The 25645-nt window shown below is 31.8% G+C and overlaps 2 protein-coding genes across 2 annotated transcripts; one reads left to right on the top strand and one right to left on the bottom strand.

Annotated features, from left to right (window-relative positions):
* The first annotated feature begins 7055 nt into the window (after positions 1–7055).
* LOC108323094 (uncharacterized protein At2g34160) lies at positions 7056–9386 on the top strand. The gene is made up of 5 exons (XM_017555440.2): positions 7056–7308; positions 8085–8133; positions 8717–8779; positions 8865–8929; positions 9020–9386. Exons 1-5 carry the CDS (start codon positions 7198–7200, stop codon positions 9113–9115), a joined length of 384 nt encoding a protein of 127 aa, XP_017410929.1. The 5' UTR covers positions 7056–7197; the 3' UTR covers positions 9116–9386.
* A 1693-nt stretch (positions 9387–11079) lies between these two features.
* On the bottom strand, positions 11080–15191 carry LOC108323123 (uncharacterized). Its single transcript, XM_017555478.2, has 2 exons — positions 14876–15191; positions 11080–13641 (listed from the first exon to the last, which is right to left on the bottom strand). Exon 2 carries the CDS (start codon positions 13533–13535, stop codon positions 11280–11282), a length of 2256 nt encoding a protein of 751 aa, XP_017410967.1. The 5' UTR covers positions 13536–13641; positions 14876–15191; the 3' UTR covers positions 11080–11279.
* Between the last annotated feature and the right edge of the window lie 10454 nt (positions 15192–25645).

Raw genomic sequence — 25645 nt, 5'->3', positions numbered from 1 at the left:
ATTACTTTTAATTATATAAATTAATAATTTGATCATTTTGAATATTAAAATATTGTTTAATGATGTTTGAATACTTAATTAATTTTTTCAAGTTAAGTGATTTGACACTTTAATTTTCATTTTTTATATCTATAACAATGTTTAGTGAAATAAGTGAACATTTTAATTGTACGGTTATATAATAACAGTGTGAGTAAATTTACTTTGAGTATTATAATAAATATATAAAAATTGAAAGAAAAAAAAATTGACTTAAGAAAATCATTTTTGTACAGAACAATTTGTTTTTAACTTGCGTGGCCAGCTGATAATAGTAAAAGAAAAAACAAGCTGTTGTTAATACAACTTCCAAGCCAACTGTTTTCATCCACCAACACGCAAGTTGAAGATGAAGGAGAGAAAACAATTTCACTAAGCGACAATACGAAGATGGAATCGATTTCTCAAAAATAATAACCCTTCACGATCATGGGTAACCAATTCCACAAAGATGTGTTTCTAATTATACTACACTAGTAACCTATTCCACTCATAATTGATTATAGGTTATATGAAACTCATCCCAAAAGTTTTGCTTTTGTCTGGTAACCGATTCTAAATTATATGAATCTATTATAAGAATTTTGTTTTTTTTAATGTAATATTTTTATAAGGCTCACATCTACCAAAGAGAGAAAAATGTAAATTTTCATATAAAATATTAATTATATATGAGATCTACAAATAATTAGCCTAAATCACTTTTTTTTACATTTATAAAAGAGAGAAAAATGTAAATTTTCATATTTTTAATTATGTACATATAATAGTTATGACTAAATTATATACTGAACAACATATTATATAAATAAAAAAATCTCAGTATTCCAAAAAATATATTATATTAATTATTTATTATTTTTTAATTATAATTATTTCAGATAATTTTTTATCAAAAAAATATTTACTCGTAAATAATTTTATATTATTATTACCGTTGAGACCAGTTTGATAATCATTATTTTTTATTTATTAAAATATTTTTTTATATATCATATTAGTTTTTAATAATTTTTTGATAACTTTATTTTCAAATCTATTATAAATCACCTTAAAATCCTTATAAAAAATAACATACACTTAATTTTTAAATGAGTTAAGTTGAGTTACAAAAACTTTGTCTTACCAAAATATAATTCAGATTTGAATTGACTTATGTGCATAATGAATTAATTTGTGTGAAGTAAACATTCCGGAAGCATTAACGTTTTCTTATTTTTATAAATTCAATTCAAACATTACTTTTTTTTATCATAAATCTTAGTAGTCATTAAATGTGATCATAACAGTCACCGTACTAAAATAGCAAATTTCAAAGTTTAGGAAATTAAAAAGAAAAAAAAAACTCTTCTTAAAAGTAAAAGAAAACAGTAAAAAAACATTTATATTATAGGAATAGGAATATGTAACATAATTAAGTCTATCAGTATTTTAATTGATTGACTATGTAATTTTAGTAAAAGGATTCATACGTAATATTAAGTGTGTTTATTTTTCTGTTGATTCCTCTTTGTCATAAATTATTAAAATAAAATGTAAGAAGATATTATAAGAGATAGTATGTATAATTTTGATATAAATATTTAAACTATATAGTTTTTGTTTATTGTTTGCACTTCATTTTATTATAATTTCCATAAAAATATAATATCATCGATTAATGATAAGAACTAAAATAAAAAATGATTTACATATATTAATTAAATATATTTTTTACAAATACTAACAAAAGCAAATATCACTAACTCTTTGGAACTCCTTTGTTATGAAATTTTTTAATAGCTTTGTACTTAGTTTCACTATAGTGTGTCAAGTTGGTTCAACCTTTTGAAAAAATATCAATTTCGTCCATAGTTAAATATGTGAAAATGACGTTAGTTTTTCTTTCTCTTTTTTCTACTCCTCTTCAACGCAGCGACTCTTGTCAACTTTTTATCAGTGGTATAGTTTACTTACTGACGTATAAATCATTTTGTGAAATAATTATATACATTTTTGTTATATCAGAATTTTATCATTTTAATGTTAGAGACTTGTTATGTTTTCTTTTTAATATATATATTATACACACATAATATATATATATATATATATATATATATATATATTTATTTATTGTGTGAATAAATTTTTATTCAAAAAGATTGATGAGTTGAAAATATATTTTATATTACTTTCATAAATTGTAAAAATATAATAATTTATAATTTAATTTATAAACGAACATAATCTTTTATAATAATTTGAAAATAAAAGATATATTTAACCCATAAAACATTAATTAAAAAAATGAGTTTTATAAGACTATTTTACTGTAATAAAAGTGATAACAAAATTTAAAAGTTGTAAAAACGTTGAATTATAAGAATAAAAAACAATTCCTTCCTAACGAGAGTATATATCTTTTTCAACAACAAAATAAAATATTAATTAGAGAAATAATAGTCTAATGAAACTCCTACATTACACAAAAAGTATATTAAAATTGACGTGGCACAATAAAATCCACTAAAAATACATTAAAGTTTATTACTGTAGATTTTACTATTTCATATCACTTTTAAGATTATTGGTTAGCAACTTTTACTCTACTATAAGGATTCTTTCAAGGCTCATACACACTCTATTTGTTTTATTTGGTTTAATGACAAAACTTATGTTTTCAAGATAGAGTTTTTTTTATTGAGTAAATATTACTATTATATTAGGTGTATATCTATATTATTTAGTCATTAATTATAAGATTAAATATGTTTTTTTATTAAATTATTTTTAAGAATGTGTTTCATCCTTATAATAAATTTATGGTTTTTTTTACTTTATAAAAACAAGGCAAAATAATTGAACTTTACATTGGAGTGTAATATAACTTAAACATATATTTTGTTAAGAATTACTTTTACATAACTTTCCTTCAATAAATAAATATAGTTTAAAAACAAAATACAATTTTTAAAAATTGTTCAGGAATAAAAAATCTAGTTAATCCTTAATTATATATGATACACAAACTTAAATTTTTGAAGATTTTTTTCACAGTTGAAATCATATTTATTATTTTTATTAATCTTATGTATATTTTAAATTTTTAATAATTTATACATTAGAGAAGGAGAAAGTTAGACAAATACAAAAAATTAGGAATGAGACCCAATATATTTTAATTTGTTTAATCATTAACTCATTATGATTTGGAGAAACTATGAGCATTAATTCACATGTTTTATATAAAGGATCACGTGAAGGATAGTGAGATGATGATAGTACTGACAAAAAACTGATGCATTGCAGAGGAGCATAAGTGAGAGAAAGAAAAATTAACTCCGTTTTCGCATATTTAACGGAAGAGACTTAATTGAAACAAATTTTATCAAGTATAGACAAAATTGATACTTTTTTAAAAGATTAGACCAACTTGACACGCTCCAACAAAACTACAGAAAAATAGCTATTAAACCTTATAAAATGCTAATAACTTTAGTTAGTCTGGACCACCAAATCAACGTGTCAGCGCGACCTACATGCACGTGTGCCTATGATTATGAAAAGGATGTTACATACACTCGAATGAAATTAGATTTATTCTATTAATTAATAAAACATTATAGTATCATAGTAATTACTATTTCTTAAGTTAAGCATGCTTTGATCCTTACAGACACGACATGATTAAATTAAATTCTATGTTTATTGGAGTAATTTTTATATAGATTCGGTATGGTATGAAATTTTGTATTCATTTAATTTTTTGTTTTTTATTTTAATAATGTTCATGTGATAATTAATGAACTGTGAATCTGTTTGCCAAAATTGACAGTGATACAAAGATTTATTTGAAAATGAAATTTTATTCATATTTAATATTTTTAGTTTTGAGAAAATTTCTATTTCTAATAGAAATTAAAAAAATCGCATTTTTATTCAATATAAATTTAAAAATATAAAAAAAACGATCTGAATTGGGGAGTGTTCCTTTTTCTTTTATGTTTTCTCATTTCACTGTAAAATGCATTACACGGGTGGAAATATAGTTACTCCTTTTTTACACAAATATGTAGAGCTGTCAAAATAGATCATCCGGTTCAACTCGGCCTGGCCTACCACGAGTTGGTCACTTAGTGAATCAATCCAACTCGACTCATTTATTAACGAGTCAGAAAAATTCGAACCCAACCCGACCCACCACGGGTTGGTGAGTAAACGGATTGGCTCACTGGCTCACTTAATTACAATTTTTTTTTAAATAAAAAAAATTACAAACTTTCTATAATTCAAATCTAAACAAATTTCACTCCCAAATTTCACTTCCAAAATGGGTGTTTAATTAATTTTGAAAATAAGAAACTTAAATCATTTTTTCAAGCAAAAACAAAATAATAAATATTTTTTTATAAAATTAAAATTAAATTTTAATAAAATAAAATTAGGTAGGTGGGTTGGTGGGCCAACCCGGCCCACCACTGGTTCAACCTGCATGAGCCGGGTTTAAATGAGCCGAGTTGAAATCTGACCTGCATAAAAAAAATACAATTTTTTCAAACTCAACCCAGCTCAAACCCGTGGTGGGCCGAGTTGGCCCGCGGGTTGTGACTCATTTTGACAGCTCTATAAATATGTATTAATGTTTTCTTAATTAGATTAAATTAAAATGCTTCATCAACAATTTATTCTACTAACTGATGATACGAGTCACGAATTGTTATAGTCAGCTAATGTTGGCCGGAATGCGTAGCAAAATTCGTTATTCATAAGTATTATACAATTATTATACCATAAGAAAAAAAGATATTTGTGTGGTAGAGTAAGTGGCTAAGTATTTTTTAGTGTAATATGTTTTAGGTTTAAACCCTCCTTTGGTCCTCGTATTTGTGTGTCAATCTCAAGTAGATCATCATTTTTTTTTGTCTCAATCGGATCCATAAACTTGTAAAAATGAGCCAATTAAGCCCTCACCGTTAAGTTTTCACTAACGATGTCTAATTGTGATGACGTGTTTATAATGACGTGCATTGTTTCATTACGTGGAACTTTTATTTAAATTGGCAAAATTAAAAAAGGAATTAGGGATTTGGAAACCACTGCGCCGTTTGTCTCTAGGTTGCCACCGTCACTGTTGCAGCAGGTCCGCAGTGCCATCAACCACACTGGACACGACGATTCGAACCTTTCACGCACAAGAGAGAGGTTTCGTCGTCCCCGTCGATGCGCCCTCCACCATTACGAACAAGGCTTGTCACCCTTGGTGCCAACCACTTCATTTTCCTTGTGATTAAGTGCAGGTTGGGGAATATCAGGGTGCATACAAGGTTAGTTTACTTGCCTTGCCAACCTCTGGATTTAACATGTCGATACCATTGTGTATTACCTATTACCTTTCTTTCTTCTTTCATTTTAGATATCCAAGGGGCTGCTCGAGAAGTATGGCCCTGAGAGGGTTCTCGATACCCCAATCACTGAGGTCATTTTCCTTGCGCACATTTCGTATCTCTTTCATACTTCATACTTATCCACCCATTTGGTTTACAACTTATTTACCATCTCCTTTCGTCCCTCCCTTGTATTCGTTACACTGCTTCACTGTATTTAATTTTAGGTAACAATGGTTGCAAATTGGACACATTTGGTACTTCTTGAGGCTCTAACTCTATCCCAGTTTTAGTCTATTAGATATAGTACCATTCAAGAAAGAAAAACAAAATTCACAGTGAGAAATTCATAAGTATTCAATTTTTGGTTAAAAACCTATATTTAATTATAAGTTGCAACCTTTTTCCGGTTTTGATTCGGAAAGAGAAATTGGGCAATGGTGGGATGAGGATAGAAGGGGAGCAGAAGGAAATGGTGACTCGAATTGTTCCTGCACGAAAACAACTCTTCTAGTTTGTTTTTTCAACATTGTTATTGCTATCTACACTCTTCGCTCTCTCTATGCTTCTCTTTATATCTACTCTGATAGCATGCAGGGATTGAATATGGAATATAGAAATGGAAGATTATAAAGATACTGATGAAGGGATTGAATATGGAAGATAGAAATGGAAATTGTTCTTCTGAGGAGATGATAAATTTGATAATGGCTTGGGTTTTTCGATGGCAGCAATAACAACAACAGCTTGGAGACCAGAAACACTGAGTTTGCGGAGGGATCCACAAGCGAGGGACACCAAGTCGGTCACCCCTTCAGGCTTTTCCAAATAACATCCAGAAGAATGCGCGGTGGTTTCTAAATCTCTCATTCACTTTTCAATTTTGCCATATCATAATTCTTTTATTTAAATAAAAATTTCACGTAATGAAACAATGCACGTCATCATAAACACTTCATCACAATTAGACGCCGTTAGTGAAAACTTAACGGTGAGGGCTTAATTGGCTCATTTTTACAAGTTTATGAGCCCGATTGAGACCGAAAAACAAAACGATGACCAACTTAAGATTGATACACAAATATGAGGACCAAAAGATGGTTTAAACCTATATTTTATTACTTTCTTTTGTTCAATGACATGACATTCATAAGTAGATAATCTTAATATTATTTGTATTGTAATTGAATATTCTTTTATTAAGTATCTTGACCACGGTGTATTAGTTAGTGAAATTTTATTTCTCAGTCCATATGTTTCATTTGAATAATACTGCTTTTATTATCAATAATTTGTAATTAAATTTAATTCATTGTAGTTTAGTGATAGTTTCTATTCTTTTGATATATAAAGAGACTTGTTTGTGAATAATTTTTAATTTACTGAAAAATTTGTTTTCAAGTAATTTTTCATGAAGAAAATCATAGTTTTTGTTTTCATGATAAGTTTTTTTTCTTATAAATGCCATGTAATTTTATCTTAGTATAATTCCATATTAAAATAATATATATATATATTATTTTTATAAGTAATGGCTAAAATCTGTTTATTAAACATTTGAATTTTTACTCTAAATTATTAATTTAAGTAATCCTTAAAGCGTAACTAAAAATGAATTTTACGAAAGGGTGAAACTGAAAGGATGCAGAAGAATCGGTCGTAAAAGAATGAGGACCATGGAGATTTTGGCATCTGAAAAGAGGAAGAAACTAATTGTGCAGTTGGAGGGCTATATAAGACAGAGTCATACTCATTCTGCTACTTTACCGTTTTACTCTAACTCAAAATTGCAATGGCGACCGTAGCCGCTGCTGCTACTCTTCCAGACGAAACCCCCAAGAAGAACCGTATTCAGGTTTCCAATACCAAGAAACCTCTTTTCTTTTACGTCAATCTCGCCAAGGTATCGTATCACACTTCTTCTTCCTTCTTCAACTTTTCACATACTCTTTTTCCTCTCTTTCATTGATACTTCTTTGCCAAGTTAGAAATTCAAATTTTTATTATTATTATCTTTTTCTTTTTTTGTAAATATGTGCTGTAGCGTTTCTTGAGAAAACTAATTTCTTTCTTTCTTATAATTACCCTTCACCTTTTTATTTCTTATAATTCTACTAATATTAAATATTATGATTTTTCAAGTGTTAGTTATTTATATTGGGAAAATCGATATCATAATTCTTATAATTTTTTTACAACTAATAATAATCTTTATGAACTTTTACAATAATAATAGTTATTATAAATAATATTATTATGATAAAATTGAGATTGTATAAAGAAATACTACTTCAATAGTTTTATAATTATCGCATTAGGTAATAGGTTATAAAATTATCGAGATCGTAATTCTTTATATTATTTCGGTTATATTAAATAAGATTAGTTATTATTATTATGGTTATAAAATAATAATAATAATAATTAATATTATTATTATTATTATCATTAACAAGAATAACTTCATAACTATAATAATAATAATATTGTTTTCATTTACATGATTGTCTAAGTAATGGAGAGTCTATGTTAGTTTATAAGAATAATAATAACATAGACACAGAATAACAATAACTATAAGTAATGGAGAGTCTATGTTTCTTTGTGCGGGCTTCATAGTTTTCATTTACATTACTAACATGATGAATAGCTACCTCAAATGGTTTTTTCTTGATGCAGAGGTACATACAACAGCACAATGAGGTCGAGCTTTCTGCTCTTGGAATGGGTACCTCTTTTTGCAAACTCACATTTCACTTCTTTTTCATTTCATTGCAAATTTCGTATCCTCAGAAGTTAAAATTTTGAGGGATTAAATTCAGTTTAGCTTGAAACCTTAATTATCAGTCACAGTTATCATGCGATTTTTTCTGCATTGATGGAGGACAAGTGTGACGTTCCTTTAGTCCATTATTAAATTCATTAAGCCTTTTTGGTGCCGAAATGTCCATAATGTCTCTTGGTATTTTTAGGATTGTTTTGCACTTTGTTTCTTATGTTAATACGTTTGGAGGTATATATTTAGACATTCTCATCTCTGTTAGATAAGTTTGAAATAAAGTTTCTAGCTGTTACTAGAAATTAAGTTTCAAAAATCATGGCATGTGGCTGGTGTAAAGTCCAAGCACAAGTATCGTGATTTCTATTTTGTTGATGCGAAACCACTGAAAATATGAGTTTGTACACACTCTGTCGAACTGATTTAACATCCTCCACCGATTGAACACATAAAATGTGCCCTGCTACCTCTATTCCCACTCCAAGTCCAACTGATATAACATTGTGCAAAAATTTGACATGTATTGTTGCAGCTATAGCTACCGTTGTCACAATTGCGGAGATTTTGAAGAACAATGGGCTTGCCACTGAGAAGAGTAAGGTTTCTTCCTTATTTCTAATACTCACATTTGTATGATAGTTGTAGTCACTCTAATCGATATGAATCTTGTGATGGAACAGAAGTTCTGACATCTACAGTTGGCATGAAAGATGAGAACAAAGGTCGTCTGGTGCAGAAGGCAAAGGTGAGTTTCCCAATGAGTTTTACATTTTAGTTTTCTGCAAGGCTTGTTCCCTCTGTTCGGATGCTTTATCTACTTTTCTTGATGTTTTAGATTGAAATTGTGCTGGGGAAATCTGAGAAGTTTGACAATCTGATGAGTTCTACCAAAACTGAACCAGAAGCAGCAGCTGCTGAGGACAAAAAGTGACAGATATAAGACAGTCCGGTTAATGTGACACTACTGTAGTTAACATTCTGAGTCTTTTGTACTGCTTGCATTCATAGACGTAAATAGGGGAGTTGAAAAGGGTCGTAAAATTACAATGATAAGGCAGCAATGTGTGGTCAAAGTTGTAGAGCACATATTTTCATTATCAATTTAGATTGTATTTCTTCACTGCACATATACGATTGTGATGGTGAGCACTTTACTGGTCACTCTTGAGCTCTGCTTTTCAGTTCATTCAACCTGTTTTCATTCTGAGGTATTCTTGTCAAGTATCGTTACAGATATTTCCACTTCATCTGCGATTTTTCCATCATTTTAGATGTATTTTCTAAGGTGAGCTTTGATTAACAAAAGTAAACGAAAGAACTCATTTAGTCATCTGGTAAACTCTACCAATAATAATCAACATAATTCTAACAGTTCTCAGTCCACACCACAGCATAAACTATATGCTCCTTGTAATAAACAAACACAAATTGTATTGCAATGCAACTGAATTATCTTCATTTGCTATTGCGGTTTGCATGTGATACTTACAAATCCACTCTTTTACCATTGTAGTGAATAACACACAATTCTCTGGATTTGTAAGTTTAACATTGTTCATACTTACCACGCCTACCGGATTGTATGTATGTAACAATTTTGAACTACTCAACTAGCAAAAACCAAAAGGGAAATATTTTTAAGACTAGAAAATTTATTGAAGAAAAAAAGGAGAGAAAACACACCAATTGTGAATGAGCATAATGTGCAGTGTTAAGATGAGTATATAAGATCCAACTCGAATTCCACTCAGATTATTACTTTCCTGCGTATATCTTGTACGCCATTTGACATCAAATACACAAGAATCATGACTTCTGTGAACTGCTAAAAGGTGTGTTTTTCTTAAGTCACTGGTCCATATGAACCAATATTTTCAAATCTAGTGTTCGTGGGATCAGAATATACAGGTATCAATTAAAAATGGAAGTAAAGAAATGCAAAACGATTGAATTATATCCACAGTCTCGTTGATGATTGATTGATTAAGCAGTCAAGGACTTCGATGAATTTCTTATCATTTGGTTTTACGACGTTTATTGACAAACGTGTATTACTCTCATTTACTCTATTTTTTACTAGTTATTTGTCAGACTTCTAAGACTTGAATAAAAAGAACGGTGATTGCTCAATGAAGGGGACACCATGGAAACTCCTCTTTCTTGTTGTCCTTTCAAATAATAACTCGGGAAAAAGGATTCAAACTAAGATAGCATAATTTGGAAGCTTTTATCACGTCGATGCATTTTATTTGATAGTGAAGCACAATAAGTTGGTAGTGCATTAATCTGAAAAGGCTACCACTATTGTTTAAAATAATTAGAACATGACATTGTTCACTATTCCAGATTTTCTTTTGTATATTTTTGCTTCATTAATGAAAAAAAAAATATTAAAAAAAATCAAACCCTTCCGGTATATTCAAAAACTATATTGCAACTTTAAATGTAAACATTCCCTGTTTAACAAAAAATAACAATATAGCGAACATAACACAAAAAGATTAATAGGCTTAAATACGTATTTTAGTATTACCCATTGGTTCTTATCAGCGGAGTACCATTCCACAAGTTTATTTATTTAACTAAAGAAAACTCTTTTGCATCAACGTTACTTCGAAACGAAAAAAGAAAAAAGAAATCTTTATACATAAAATAATTCTTCGAAACTAAGAGGAAAAGTACAAGTTCCTTTTGATCCTTTAAAATCAAAGGTGATCTCGTGTTAATTCTCCATTCATGACATCAACTTATTATTTTAAAAGTAGCTAAAAGGACATTATCACAAATAGATTGAAGCAGTAGTGAAGAGTGAGTGGTCATTCACTTTTCACCCTTGGAGCATCTGCACAAATTATTCAAGAACATATACGAAAAACAAATATCACGCCATTCCTGTATGCGTTATTGAACGATGCCAATTATTGGAGGATGATATACACATGGAGTATCTGCTAGGAATTAATTCACATTAATGTCAAGTAAATAACAGAGATAATTTACTCGCCAGTCTAAGCTACGAAGCCTAAATAAATAATATAAAGGATTCCAGGCACATAACATAACTAAAGGTTGTCCGATTTTGTTTATTCAGTAACTTAAATGGGAGCTGCACATGTGGTTCTAAAATGTCCTGTTTGATTGCAACGGCTACAATGCACCACTCGCTTAACACGACCACGGTCTTCTGCACGAACTCTCTTCTTTCTCGGTCTCCCAGGTGGTCTCAGTGATTTAGGTGGATTGATAACAATTTCTATAGCTTTGGCAGCATTGGCATCCCCCTCAGACAACTCCTTCCACAGGGATTTATCAGGAATTGGATGTATGGTTTGTGAGTATGTCTTCCGGTATGTTGCTACAGTGAAGCAGCTTTCTGTGAATCTATGCACATTCTGCCTGCAGGAGAGAAGTGCTGCCACAGCATGTGCACAGGGCAAACCATAGAGCTGCCAGCCACGGCAAAGACAGCAACGGTTCCTGATATCGACTATGTTTGTTCCTTCATGAGATATTACTTCAAACTCAGCATCGTTGGCGCGAAGAACCTGATACGTGCGTGCCCGATCAAGAGCTTCTGCAACTCGTCTCTCGGCGGAAGGGACGAGTATTGACGTCCACTGCATACTGGTCTCCCGGCGCTCATTAAACCAAGTCATTAGCTGCCTTCTGATACATTCCATCATTTGAATTATTGGAAGTCCAGATGCCTCCATTATCCAAGTGTTTAAAGATTCAACAATGTTGGCTGTCAAATGACCAAACCTTTGCCCCTCAAAATAAGCAGTGGCCCAGAGGCGAGGTGGGATTCTCCTAATCCAATATGCTGCATCTTGTGATATCTCTTCAATCTCCAAAATTTTTGCTTCGAATTCAATTACAGTAAGAGCATTAGCTGCATCCCATAGGAGATTGACAAGCATGGTGTTATTAAATTCCTTACGGAAGCTATCACTCAAGTGGCGCATACAAAATCCATGGAAAGCAGTGGGAAAATTTGCTTCCACTCCATCCACGATTCCCTTCTGTCTATCAGACAAGATAGTGAGCCTTGGCATGTTTTCAGTGTGAATCTCAAGCAGGTTATGAAGTTCAGACAGAAACCACATCCAGTTATCATCATTCTCCTCATCAACGACTCCAAATGCCAAAGGAAAGAGAGCCCCGTCACCATCAAATCCAGTAGCAAGAAGCAATGTTCCAAGATACTTACTCTTTAAATATGTCCTGTCAAGGCCTAAGAGTGGCCGACAAGCATTTAAAAAGCCATATATGGATGCTTGAAAGGAAATAAAGAGACGTTGGAAGCAACAATCAACTGGGCTTCCATAAACAGATGCAATACTTCCTGGATTAGTGCGTTTCACCTGTTCACAGTATTGTGGAAGCAAACGGTATCCTTCTTCAAAAGATCCACGCATTGCAGCCATGATACGCTCCTTACCTCTCCATGCTTGCTTGTATGATAAGGTAATACCATGAACCCTGTGAATCTCTTCCAATATTTCCTTTGGTTTGTAATTAGGGTTCTCCTTGAGCCTTTGCTCCACAGAGTTAGCAACCCACTGAACTGAAGCTTGGTGATGGCCAAGGTGAGAAATTCCTCCACATGAATGATTCTCATGAATTGTCCTAATAGTAAAGGTTGGAACCCCTGGGAGCTTAGCTGCGTGAATGCGCCAGGGACATCCTTCACTAGCACACTTAGCAGTAAAGCGGGTCTTGTCAGATTTTATAGTCTGCATCTCAAAGTGCAGAGCAATTGCTGTATCCCTCAATGCCCTTCGGCAACTCTTGACATCAGGGAATTCTTGCCCCACTGACAATTCATAAGTAGGACTTGCAGTACGAACCTGAATTATTGGAGGTGTGGAAGCAAGCACAAGCTGTGATTGTTGAACATCCATATCATTTGCAGAATCAATTCCCAGTTCTGAGTTCTGAACCACACCCAGGGCCATGTTTTCATCAAGTTCCTGGTTCTCTGAAACAGTCAAATCATTGTTCTCAGATAGGACTAACTCGTGATTTTGTCCAGGAAGAGACAAGTCATGATCATCATGCTCAGGTTTTTGATCCATGGCTAGCTCATGCTCATGCTCATAAGTGTGATCACCATCATCTTCATGATCGTGGTTCTGTCCTAATCCCAATTCATGATCATGGGCATGTCCCAAGCCCAGTTCATGATCATGGGTTTGTCCCAGATCTAAATGGTGCTCATGGGCTGATCCCAGTTCTAATGCATGGTTCTGGCTGAGGCCCAAATTGTGGTTGTGGCCCATCACCAATTGCTGATCATGACCAAGTGCCAAATTGTGACTTTGACCAAGAATCAAATCGTGGTTAGCCATCAAGATGTAAATCACTACATATAGCAACAAGCCGACAACAAGAAGAACTGCTGCTCAGCTTGATATACAAATTACAGCTTTATGACAGATACACTGTTGCAAGATCCTACATATGACAAAAGACAAGTCAGATAAACCACATCAATCCTCTGTCCAACACATTAAAGATGAAAGTCCTGAATCACCAGAAAGAAACAAAGAAAACAACAGAAGATCATGCGAACATCCAGCTAACAAAGCATACCAATCATTTCTTCTTGTTTTTACTTTTCTATCCTTTCTTCGAATATCCTTCCTCAAATACATAAAAAAATGTACAGTCTGATGGTTACAATCAACTAAATCATGTCAGGTCCCACCCGCCTAAACTGCGGCAAATATATAATTCATACAAAGCACGGAACTTTTGTTCACCCTTAGCAACTTCAAGGGCTACCACACACCAAAAATCACAAATTACATACTGAAATGAAACATTAATTATTGATTTAGTGTGTGTTTGGATTCACATTAAATTATCGAGAGTCACGTTGAAATACCTAACTAGCACAACTTCAGCTAATTGCTCACATAATGAAACATTAACTATTGATTGAGTTTGTGTTTAGGTTCACATTAAATCATCGAGAGTCACATTGAAATACCAGCTAGCATAACTTAAGGTAAATCGAGAGTTGAAACAATTTTAGATAGCTTTGCGTTGGATAAAACAAATTATGCTGAGTTTTACTACTAACTTGTTTTTTTCAATAAATAACCCAAACATAAATCACATCACTTCAAAATCAATTACAAAAAACCAATTCTACTTAAAATTAATTTTGTAAGCACTCATCCAGAAAACACGTCCAACTACATTTTCACAATTGGGAGTACAAACCCACAAATCTATCATCAATGGTTACATATAGATTGGAAATCCAGCAATCCACGCCGCAAGCATTCCATTCACACTTCCATTAATCGATAACCATTCAGAAACAAATTGAATCACATGAACTAAATTCCTGAAAATTCAAGCCTTTTGATTGCAGAGAATGTTTAGCATTCCAGAAAAAACTAAAATCACTTCCATTATCCAAGAAAACAAACTACGCATCGAGCTTACAACTCCAATTAACTTAATCTGAACTGCAGTAGCCCAAACGGGGAGTAAAGGTAAAATATGTGTGTGTGATGTGAAGCGGATTTACAGGTAACTGAACTAACCAAAAAAACAAACTTTCGTGAAAACACACAATCACATCCATTACCCACAATTGAATTGACTGAAAATCGAAGGAATTCCCAATACCCACGACAACTGATGATAACAAAATTCTAAATAATGATAAAATTACCTGAAAGCTTTCACCTTTGCTCAAAAGGAGTGAAACCATGGCCAGATGAGCTGGAAAAACATAAAAGGGAGGTGGGTAATGGCAGCAGAGGCAGTAGGGAGAGGGTTGAGAGCGGATCGAAGGGGTTTTGTGAATTGAAAAAAGAAAGAAGAGAAATTTGAAAAGAGGTTGATGAAAATTGGCGGGGAAGTGGAGAAAATCGGAAATAGGAGAGGAAGGGTAAGGAGAGGAGAGGAAGATTGGGAATTAGAGGGGTAGCAGAGGCATCGCTTCTGAGGGCTGAGAAGGGAAATACAGGTTTGGGACTATCCACAAAAAGAGGGTATTTAGGTCAAAGGAATTCAACCTCTTCTTTTTTCTGTTTCTCGGAATTACTGTTTTGCCCCACTCCACCCTAGTATTATACTACTCTCTTTTCACCCTTTTCATACAACTACCATACATGCAATTTTTTTCACTTCGAATCTTCGTTTCCAAAAATAGTTCAATCAATTTTATCAAACTTTTCAGTTAGGGTTGTGAATAAGATTTTGTTTGATTTTATTTTATTAACTCAATAATTTGGTTGGTTTAATTCGCTTAAAATTCAAGTCAGCCCATTCAGTTCCTAACTTTATCTTTTGCATCTTAAACAAACCTAATCAATATTTTCTTAATTAAGTTTTGTCAACAATATATTACTATTTCGAATTACCATAAAATATTATTTTAAACCTCCCTCTGTTTTAAACTCAGTCTAAACCAATTAGAATTCATAAATTTAATGTTTAAAATCGTTATATATATATTTTTTTTTGCCTTGTTGAATTTTATTGTTTGCCTTAAATCCTTGCCAATATTATGCCTCCAGTTAAATAGATTTATAGAATCAATGTCAGTTATGATTGTTTTTAATCAATGTTCTAAATATATATTGTTAATGTTATTTTTCATTCAGATTTTATTAAGATTTATTTCTAGCATTGACAGGAGAAATTGTATATCTTTGATTTATAATTATTTTTTGGTCAATGTTAGTGGAGACAAAGTTTTACCCAAATGTCTATAAAAAATAATCTGATATGATGGTGAAAAGATAACTATAACCAGTGTTAACTAAAATAGTTAAGATTGATATCAAGTAGAAATAATCTCAACCAATTGAAAAAAATAAAACCTTTGTTCACGTTCGCTAAAAAAATATTGGTGAACTTTGGCTGAAAAATAGCATTGACCAATGTTGATTAAAACACATCACCAACTTTTTAAATTACTAAATTTTAATTAATATTAGAATACTTTTTTATTTGATGATAATTACAATGTTTTATCCAAATTAGAAAGCCCAAATAAAACAACTTAATTAAACATTTCAAATAAATTCTATTGAAATAGAAAACAAGAATTCATTTAGTAGTTACATTAAGATAATTATTTTATTTAGAATGACCAAATATTTAAATTTAATTGAATATCACTGCATCGGTTTTCGATTAAATTTTAGTGTTTAAATTTGACTTAATTTGTTCGAGTTGGTTTAAATAGGTTAGTGTGTATCAAAAGTTAATATAGATTGAATCAAGTCAATGATTGATACGAATTAACTTGAGTTAAAGATTGATATAACTGATTCGAATCAAATGTTAAAACTAATATAACTCAAACATAAAATCAATATTGGTCCATCGAACTTAGGTTAAAGATTGAGTCTAACAAATTTTAGTTAAAGTTCAAAATTGATCAATTTTGACAAAAAGTCAAGATGAGTCATTTTAAATTAAAAATCGATTCTAATTAGTTTGATTTAAGATTTACTCTATGGTATGAAAGTTAAAACAATCCTATCATCAAAATATACCAACATAAAAAAAATATAATAATATTTTTTTTCATGTTAAAAAAAAATCTATAATCTCCACGTAAGATATTTTAGTTTTGAAAATTTTTCAATGATTTTTTTAATATGTGAGCTTTTTTAACCTTAATCATACTTATTATAGTTTGCACTTATAAAATTCACCAACTTAATTATATCATTTTATTAGTGCATTATATTTTTTTTATCTTGCGCAAAAGTAAGAAAACAAATAAGATAACATGCCCATCTTATCGTTACTTTTCCACCATATAATGTCTATTATAAACATTTCATCATTACTTTTATTGTTGTCTTATTATCGTTCTTAGTAATTTTATCATTCTAGTCATATCATATCCAATACCTCCATCATTAATGTCATACTTTTAATAATAACCACTATTGTGATATAATGATAATAATAATTGTTACGAATAAGATAACAATGATCGGAGGTATCAGATATGACTCACAAATTAATTTTTATCACACTTACTGTTCTTTTAGTAATTTTTGTTTTATCATTATTATTGCTACAGTCACATTTTTATCACAAGAATCGTGATTGACTTTGTTACCGATATTTTGTCATCGTCATAACAGCACCATTGTTATTATCGTAATTTTCATTATTATTTTATTTTATTTTATCGCCGTTACTCTTATCCGTATTATCATCATGTGCACTAAATATATAATAAAATTAATGTTCGAGACTATCTCTTATCTTAATATTCTTATCTTATATACTATCATATTGAGAATTATAAATGACAAGAGTTACCGAATATATATATATATATATATATATATATATATATATATATATATATTGAATTAAATGAATTTTATATAGTTTAAAGTTCCAGATTTGATTTAAATGTAATTATAATACATTCGGGAAAAAAAAATCATTAAAGATAACTAGTATTGTTATTATTTTGTAAACTGTTATTATAGATAAAGAATATAGAATTATGGTCCATATCTTATAAAAATAAGTAATAATCTTAAAAGAAATACTTACTTTAAAAGTCTTTGTGATATCTTAGCAAAGAATCTCAATCCTATAGAAAGAAATCTGATTTAAATTATCAAGATTACTTAAGTCACTATTAAAATTTTATCAATTGTCTACAAATTCACGTTCAAAATTTCTATCATATTCGTGTTCAAGATTTCATTAAGTAAATCTCATGTGATTAAATGAATGATTAATTTTAAATAATTAATTCTTATATTATTTATTTACATGTAAAAAAATTTGTTTCGTTTTGCCATGTTAATGATAGAAAATATCAAATGTTGTTGTTATATATATATATATATATATATATATATATATATATATATATATATATATATATATATATATATTATAATTTGTTATTGATTTGTTAATAAAAGAGAATAATAATAATAAATTTTATTACAAATTTGTTAAGAATCAAACTATTTTTGATTCCTTTTATTGAAATATGAACCGTACGTCCATTAGAATCTTAGGTTTAGTTTTTGTTATTACTTTAACTGTTTTCTGTTTTCAAGAGCTCTATAAATAGAGCTCTTCTTTACGTCTTTGCAATGTAATGAAAAACAGAGATTATAAGCAATTTACAGAAACTGAGAAAGGTTGGGTTTTACTTACCCGTCTCTTCATTCTCTCCATTTTTCTCTTCTGAACTCTGGTCGTCTGAGGCTGCCGTACCGCCGTGCCGCCACCTCCATTTCCGGCATCCAGGGAAGAAGCCTCTGGATTCTCAGTTCTCTCTCTTCCTCACGCGGACAGCCTCTGCCACGTTTGCAGAGTTGATTTTCCCTCTGATAGATTTATCAGAGTTATGGGCCATGAGCTTTTGGGCCGCTCCCACTGTTTGTATCATTTGGGCCACAGACTAATATGGTATCAAGAGCTGCTCTGCTTCCGCTACCTCCACTGATTTTCTTGAAAATTTCTGGGTTTATTCTTTCAGTCTTTAACTTCCATGGAACTGGCAGATTTCAACAACCCTTCCAGCCCTTATTACTTACACCCGGGAGAGAACCCAGGTCTCACCCTCATCACTCAAACTTTAAGTGAGAATAACTATTCATCCTGGAGCAGAAGCATGAGAAGAGCTTTGCTGTCCAAGAACAAGATTAAATTCATTGATGGGTCAATAAAGAAACCCCAAAAGGATGACATCCTATATGATGCATGGGAAAGGTGCAACATGATGATATTGTCTTGGGTAACAAAGACTCTTTCATCACAAATAGCCGAGAGTGTCATATATGTGGAAGATGCAAAAGAATTATGGGATGAGCTAAAAGAAAGATTTTCTAAGGGTGATCATTTCAAAATTTCAAACTTACTCCAAGACATACATTCCATTAGACAGGGAGAAAGAGGAGTGAGTCAATATTTCACTGATTTAAAGATTCTTTGGGAAGAATTTGAGTTCTTGAGACCCATACCCACATGTACTTGCAAGATCCCTTGCAGTTGTGATCTTTCCAGAACCTTCTTGAAATACAGAGAGATGGAGCACGTGATATGCTTCCTAAAGGGATTGAATGAATCCTACAATACAGTAAGGACACAGATTCTGTTAATGGACCCTCTCCCAAACATTAATAGGGTATTTTCCCTCATCATACAACAAGAAAGACAGGAAAAGCATGGGTCTGGTGACGTTAAGGTTTTGGCCAGCACTGCTGACAAAAGCAATCAATGGAAAGGACAAGGAAGGGGCTATGGGTCCCGTGGCCAAGGAAGAGGAAGAGGTAGAAACCCAAACTATGGCAAACAGTGTTCCTATTGCAACAAAATGAACCACACTGTGGATGAGTGCTACTCAAAACATGGGTATCCACCTTGGTACAAGAAAGGAGAAGGGAATCAGGACAAAAGGAACGAATGGAGTTCTGCCCATGCTTGCCAGAATACTGCTGAACCCGAAGGAGTCCAGAAAATGCAGGTTGCAAGTAAGGACAGCATATTTGGCTCCATCACTGCAGAACAGATGCAAAAGCTCCTCCGAATGATAGACAAAGAAGAGGAGCCCACTCACAAAATTAACCAAGTTCAGAGGAATGACTTTGAAGACAAACCAGGTAATTCTTCCTGGATTATTGATACTGGTGCCACAGACCATGTGACACATGATAAAATGAACTTTATGACATATCATGAAATTAAACCTATTTCTATAAGGTTGCCCAACAATACTACTCTCATAGCTAGACATGCTGGTACTGTGAAATTCTCTGAGGACCTGATTATTTTTAATGTTTTGCATATCCCTGAATTTTATTTCAATCTGATCTCAGTTCAAAGTCTTATTAAAGACTTGAATTGTAACCTAACTTTCTCATCTAAGACTTGCCAGATAAAGGAGAATCATACTTCGAAGATGATTGGATATGCTAAGCCTTGGAGAGGACTCTACTATCTGCAGGATCCTCCTAAACCCGGTCAAAGAAATAATTCCAGGAATGCTTTTTCTTTTAAGAAAACTGATGTTGACCTGTGGCACTATAGGTTAGGCCATCCAGGGGACAGGGTCATGAAACAAATATGCGAAAACTTTCCCTATATTAGCTTAGGACATAATACTGTTTGTGATACCTGTCATTATGCTAAACAAAGAAAATTGTCTTTTCAAAAGAGTACTTCTACTACTGCTGAATGCTTTGATATTGTGCACTGTGATATATGGGGTCCTTTCAATACTATCTCTGTTCATGGACATAGATATTTTCTCACTATAGTTGATGACTACAGTAGACATACTTGGATTTTTTTGATGAATAATAAGGGCCAAACTAGACATTTACTGCAGAGTTTTGTTATTAAAATTAAAAACCAGTTCAACAAAGGGATTAAGACTATTAGGTCAGATAATGGTCCCGAATTTAAGTGTGAGGATTTCTACAATTTACATGGTATTAATCATCAAAGAAGTTGTGTTGAAACCCCTGAACAAAACTCTGTTGTTGAAAGAAAACACCAACACATTTTAAATGTTACCCGTGGCCTCCTTTTTCAATCTAACGTTCCCAATGCATATTGGCCATACGCTGTTAGCCATGCGGTTTACCTTATGAATAGGTTACCTACTCCCACTCTTAATAATAAAACCCCACATGATATGCTCTATAATTCACCTCCTACTTATCTTAACCTCAAAATCTTTGGATGTTTGTGTTTTGCTTCCACCCTTGAGCAAAATAGAAGTAAACTTGACCCAAGAGCTAGAAAAGCTATTTTCCTAGGCTACAAATCTGGGGTGAAAGGCTATCTAGTGCTTGACATAAACAGCAAGGAATTACTTGTTAGCAGGAACGTTGTCTTCCATGAAGACATTTTTCCTTACAAGTATGTGCAGGACAACAGTTTAAACACAGAAAGTGGCAGGGACAGAGTTGACTCACTCAGTGATCTCTTTAAAGACCACAGCTACACTGGTAATGACATACACAACAGAGCTGACCATGAAGAAGCACAACAAATCAATACTGATGAAGACAGCAGTGACAGTCCAGAGGACAGTCAGGATATGCAAGTGTATAGAAGGTCTAACAGGCCTAGAAAGACCCCTGACTACCTAAATGATTACATACACCAGGTCAATCAATCCCTATCATTGAAAAATAACCTTAAAACCCCTTACCCGATATCAAATCTGTTGTGCTGTGATAATCTTTCAGAAAAGCATCGAAAATACACCATGGCTGTCACTGGAGGCAGGGAACCTAGGTCTTACAATGAAGCAAAAGGCATGCATGAGTGGGTAGAGGCTATGCAAAGAGAGATCAAGGCTCTACAGGATAATAACACATGGGTTTTAACTGAGCTACCCCCAGAAAAGAATGCTATAGGATGTAAGTGGGTATATAAGACCAAATATAAAGCGGATGGTAGCATTGAGAGATTCAAGGCCCGCCTAGTGGCAAAAGGCTACACACAACAGGAGGGGATTGACTACCTAGACACTTTTTCACCTGTTGCAAAACTCACCACAGCTAGACTCCTCATTGCTCTAGCTGCCTCAAACAATTGGTTTCTTCATCAACTAGATGTGGACAATGCCTTCCTACATGGAGATCTCAATGAGGAAGTATATATGGAGCCCCCTCCAGGTTTGACTAACTATAATAAAGGGCAGGTTTGCAAACTAACGAAATCTCTATATGGCTTAAAACAAGCCAGTAGGCAGTGGTTTGAAAAACTGTCTTCATTCCTAATATCTGTGAACTACACTCAATCTAGGTCCGATCACTCATTATTTACAAAAACAACTCCTACTGGTTTCACTGCCCTACTTGTATATGTGGATGACATTGTTTTGACAGGTAATTCTATGATGGAAATCAGCTCCATAAAGGAACTCCTACACAAGAAATTCAGAATAAAGAATCTTGGGGAGCTCAAATATTTTTTGGGATTAGAAGTGGCCAGATCAAAGAAAGGCATTCATTTGTGCCAAAGGAAGTATGCTTTGGACATACTGGAAGAGACAGGAATGTTGGGATGCAAGCCTTCCTCCACTCCTTTCTTAAGTGATACAACCTCCTTATACAAGATGGACAGCTACCTAGATGACCCAGGTCCCTATAGAAGGCTAATAGGGAAGTTACTCTATCTCACAAACACTAGACCTGACTTATGTTTTCCTATTAATCTACTCAGTCAGTTCATGCAGTCACCCACTGATTACCATTATCGTGCCATTCAACACATTCTCAGGTACATTAAATCTAAGCCCTCTGAAGGGTTATTTTTTGCTGCTGACTCTACTATACAACTGAAAGCTTTCAGTGACTCTGACTGGGCTACTTGCCCCAACACCAGAAGGTCCACAACAGGTTTCTGTATCTTCCTAGGATCCTCCCTCATTTCTTGGAAATCTAAGAAGCAGAAGACTGTTTCCAGATCTTCAACTGAAGCTGAATACAGGGCACTTGCAGCCACTGTATGCGAAATACAGTGGCTTTGCTATCTCTTACAGGATCTCAAAATTGAAGCATCAGGGATCCCTGCTTTATACTGTGACAACAAATCCGCGAGACATATAGCTCACAACCAGAGCTTTCACGAACGCACCAAGCATATTGAGCTTGATTGCCATGTTGTTCGTGAAAAAATTCAAGAACGCCTCCTCACCCTTCTTCCCGTGCGATCCGATGAGCAACTTGCTGATATCTTCACCAAATTCCCTCACCGCGTCAAGTTCAAATCCATTATTCCCAAACTTGGACTGGTGACCATACACCGTCCAGTTTGAGGGGAGGCTGTTAAGAATCAAACTATTTTTGATTCCTTTTATTGAAATATGAACCGTACGTCCATTAGAATCTTAGGTTTAGTTTTTCTGTTATTACTTTAACTGTTTTCTGTTTTCAAGAGCTCTATAAATAGAGCTCTTCTTTACGTCTTTGCAATGTAATGAAAAACAGAGATTATAAGCAATTTACAGAAACTGAGAAAGGTTGGGTTTTACTTACCCGTCTCTTCATTCTCTCCATTTTTCTCTTCTGAACTCTGGTCGTCTGAGGCTGCCGTACCGCCGTGCCGCCACCTCCATTTCCGGCATCCAGGGAAGAAGCCTCTGGATTCTCAGTTCTCTCTCTTCCTCACGCGGACAGCCTCTGCCACGTTTGCAGAGTTGATTTTCCCTCTGATAGATTTATCAGAGTTATGGGCCATGAGCTTTTGGGCCGCTCCCACTGTTTGTATCATTTGGGCCACAGACTAATAAAATTTTATTGTAACTTCTAGCTAAGTTGTTAATAGATAACAAACATTGCTATTTAAAAATAAAATATATAATGATTTTATATCATAATCTTTATTAGCAACAAAAAATAAGAAATATTGTTACGATATTTATTTTAATTTGAAAATCAGCTCTCTTTTAAATGTTGTTGCACTTATTGGATATATATTTACAATATTGAGAGACCAAAGTTGTGGAATAAGTTCCAAATATGAGATTATATATTATCTTTTAAATTAATTAGTATTATTATTATTTCGTATATTGTAATTATATAATCGAGGTAGATATTATTTTCAAAACGAAGTACATGACTCGTATTGATTTTATAAATAGAAATAGTAATATATAAAGATACTCGTTTCATAATTACTCAATCCTAAACTTTCTTTGTGAATTGGATGTCAAATAGTTTTTGTGATCTTCCTTACTTACGAGCAGCAATAACCTTAAGTAGAAAGAAATATAATTCAAATTATCAAGATTACTCAAGGCACAACTATAATTATGTCATCCGTCTACAACACTCAAAATTTCTGTCACCAGTTTACAAATTCGGGCTCAAAATTCCGGTAAGTAAATATCATGTGATAATATAAATGGTTAATTTTGAATGACACACTTTTATATTTGCATACACAAAAATAATTAATATAAAAAATTATTTGAAGAATTGGCATAATATATATATATATATATATATATATATATATATATATATATATATATATATATATATATATATATATATATATATATTACATTTTTATTAATTTATTAGTAAAAATAATAATAACAATAAATTTTATTACAAATTTTATTGTAACTTCTTGCTGAGTTGTTAATAAATAACAAATATTATTATTTAAAAATAAAATATATAATTATCTTACATCATAACCTTTATTAACCACAAAAGATAATAACTGTTGTTAAGATATTTATTTTAATTTGGAAATTAGCTTTCTTTTAAATGTTGTACTACTTATTCATATATATTTCCAATGTTGAGAGTAGAATAATATCTAAATATGAGATCATATAATATCTTTTAAATTAACTATTATTATTATTATTATTATTTTGTATATTGTTATTATATAATTGAAATAAATATTATTTTCATAAGAACATAATTCAATAACTGATCTTATAAATAGTAATATCAAAAGAATATATACTTTATAATTATTCGTATTGATCTTATAAAATATACAATAATCTTATATCATAATATTTATTAACAACAAAAGATAATAATTATTGTTAAAATATTTATTTTGATTTAAAAATTAGCTATCTTTTAAATGTTATTTTACTTATTCGATATATATTTATCGAGATTCTAAAACTGTAGATAAGATCCAAATATGATCATCATCTCAGAATAAAAGAAAAATAATATTTGATAAATACTTGACATTATATATTCTCTCTCTCTCTCTCTCTCTCTCTCTCTCTATATATATATATATATATATATATAAAGAATAATTTTCTTTTGTTAAACTTAACCATATTTTTAATTAAAAAGTTAAATATAAAATAGATTACAACTATTAACAATAAAATTTATAAAAAATATTTATATTTATAATAATAATAACAAGAAGTTTATTATATTTTATTATCATACAATAGTAAACTGACATTTCACTATAGTACGATATAATTATAATCCATTCACAATAGAACAACTCATCAATGACAATTATTCACAATCCTAAGAAATTATAAATATATATAATATCATAAAAGAGTATATTAATCTCATAATTAGTTCTATATAATTTATTACTTACTGATTGAAATTCTTATTATTTTGAATGTTGGAGAAATTTTCTTTATTTGAAACTCAATCCTACCTCAACAATAGTCACGCTGACTGCAAGTGTAATATCCTAGATTATACAGAAACATATAATATAGTAAGTCAACATTTTAATATAAGAGAACAGTTAGAAGTAGACTCTAAGTAAAGTAATAAAGTTACAGTCATCCCAAAATGAGCCATAATTTAAAAATTTACTACTTAAGAGAGTATTTCAAAACAATAGAATAACTAGGAGTCCTAGCTAGACTAAGATGCAGCATCATCTTCCTCCAAAGCCTGCTCAAGAGGCACCTCATCCACCTCTGCTCACATCCAAGTGGATGATCATTGCAAAAGAA

The sequence above is a fragment of the Vigna angularis genome, chromosome 3, assembly GCF_016808095.1.
Source record: "Vigna angularis cultivar LongXiaoDou No.4 chromosome 3, ASM1680809v1, whole genome shotgun sequence".
Lineage (NCBI taxonomy): Eukaryota > Viridiplantae > Streptophyta > Magnoliopsida > Fabales > Fabaceae > Vigna > Vigna angularis.
This window is presented reverse-complemented; position numbering and strand designations above follow the sequence as displayed.

What these genes read in the sequence shown, in the direction of transcription:
- LOC108323094 (XM_017555440.2), top strand. Translation starts at nt 7,198, where the DNA reads ATGGCGACCGTAGCCGCTGCTGCTACTCTTCCAGACGAAACCCCCAAG. An exon ending in TGGGCTTGCCACTGAGAAGA is followed by an intron (nt 8,780 to 8,864) that starts GTAAGGTTTCTT and finishes GTGATGGAACAG; the next exon opens with AAGTTCTGACATCTACAGTT. An exon ending in GTCTGGTGCAGAAGGCAAAG is followed by an intron (nt 8,930 to 9,019) that starts GTGAGTTTCCCA and finishes TTGATGTTTTAG; the next exon opens with ATTGAAATTGTGCTGGGGAA.
- LOC108323123 (XM_017555478.2), bottom strand. Translation starts at nt 13,535, where the DNA reads ATGGCTAACCACGATTTGATTCTTGGTCAAAGTCACAATTTGGCACTT.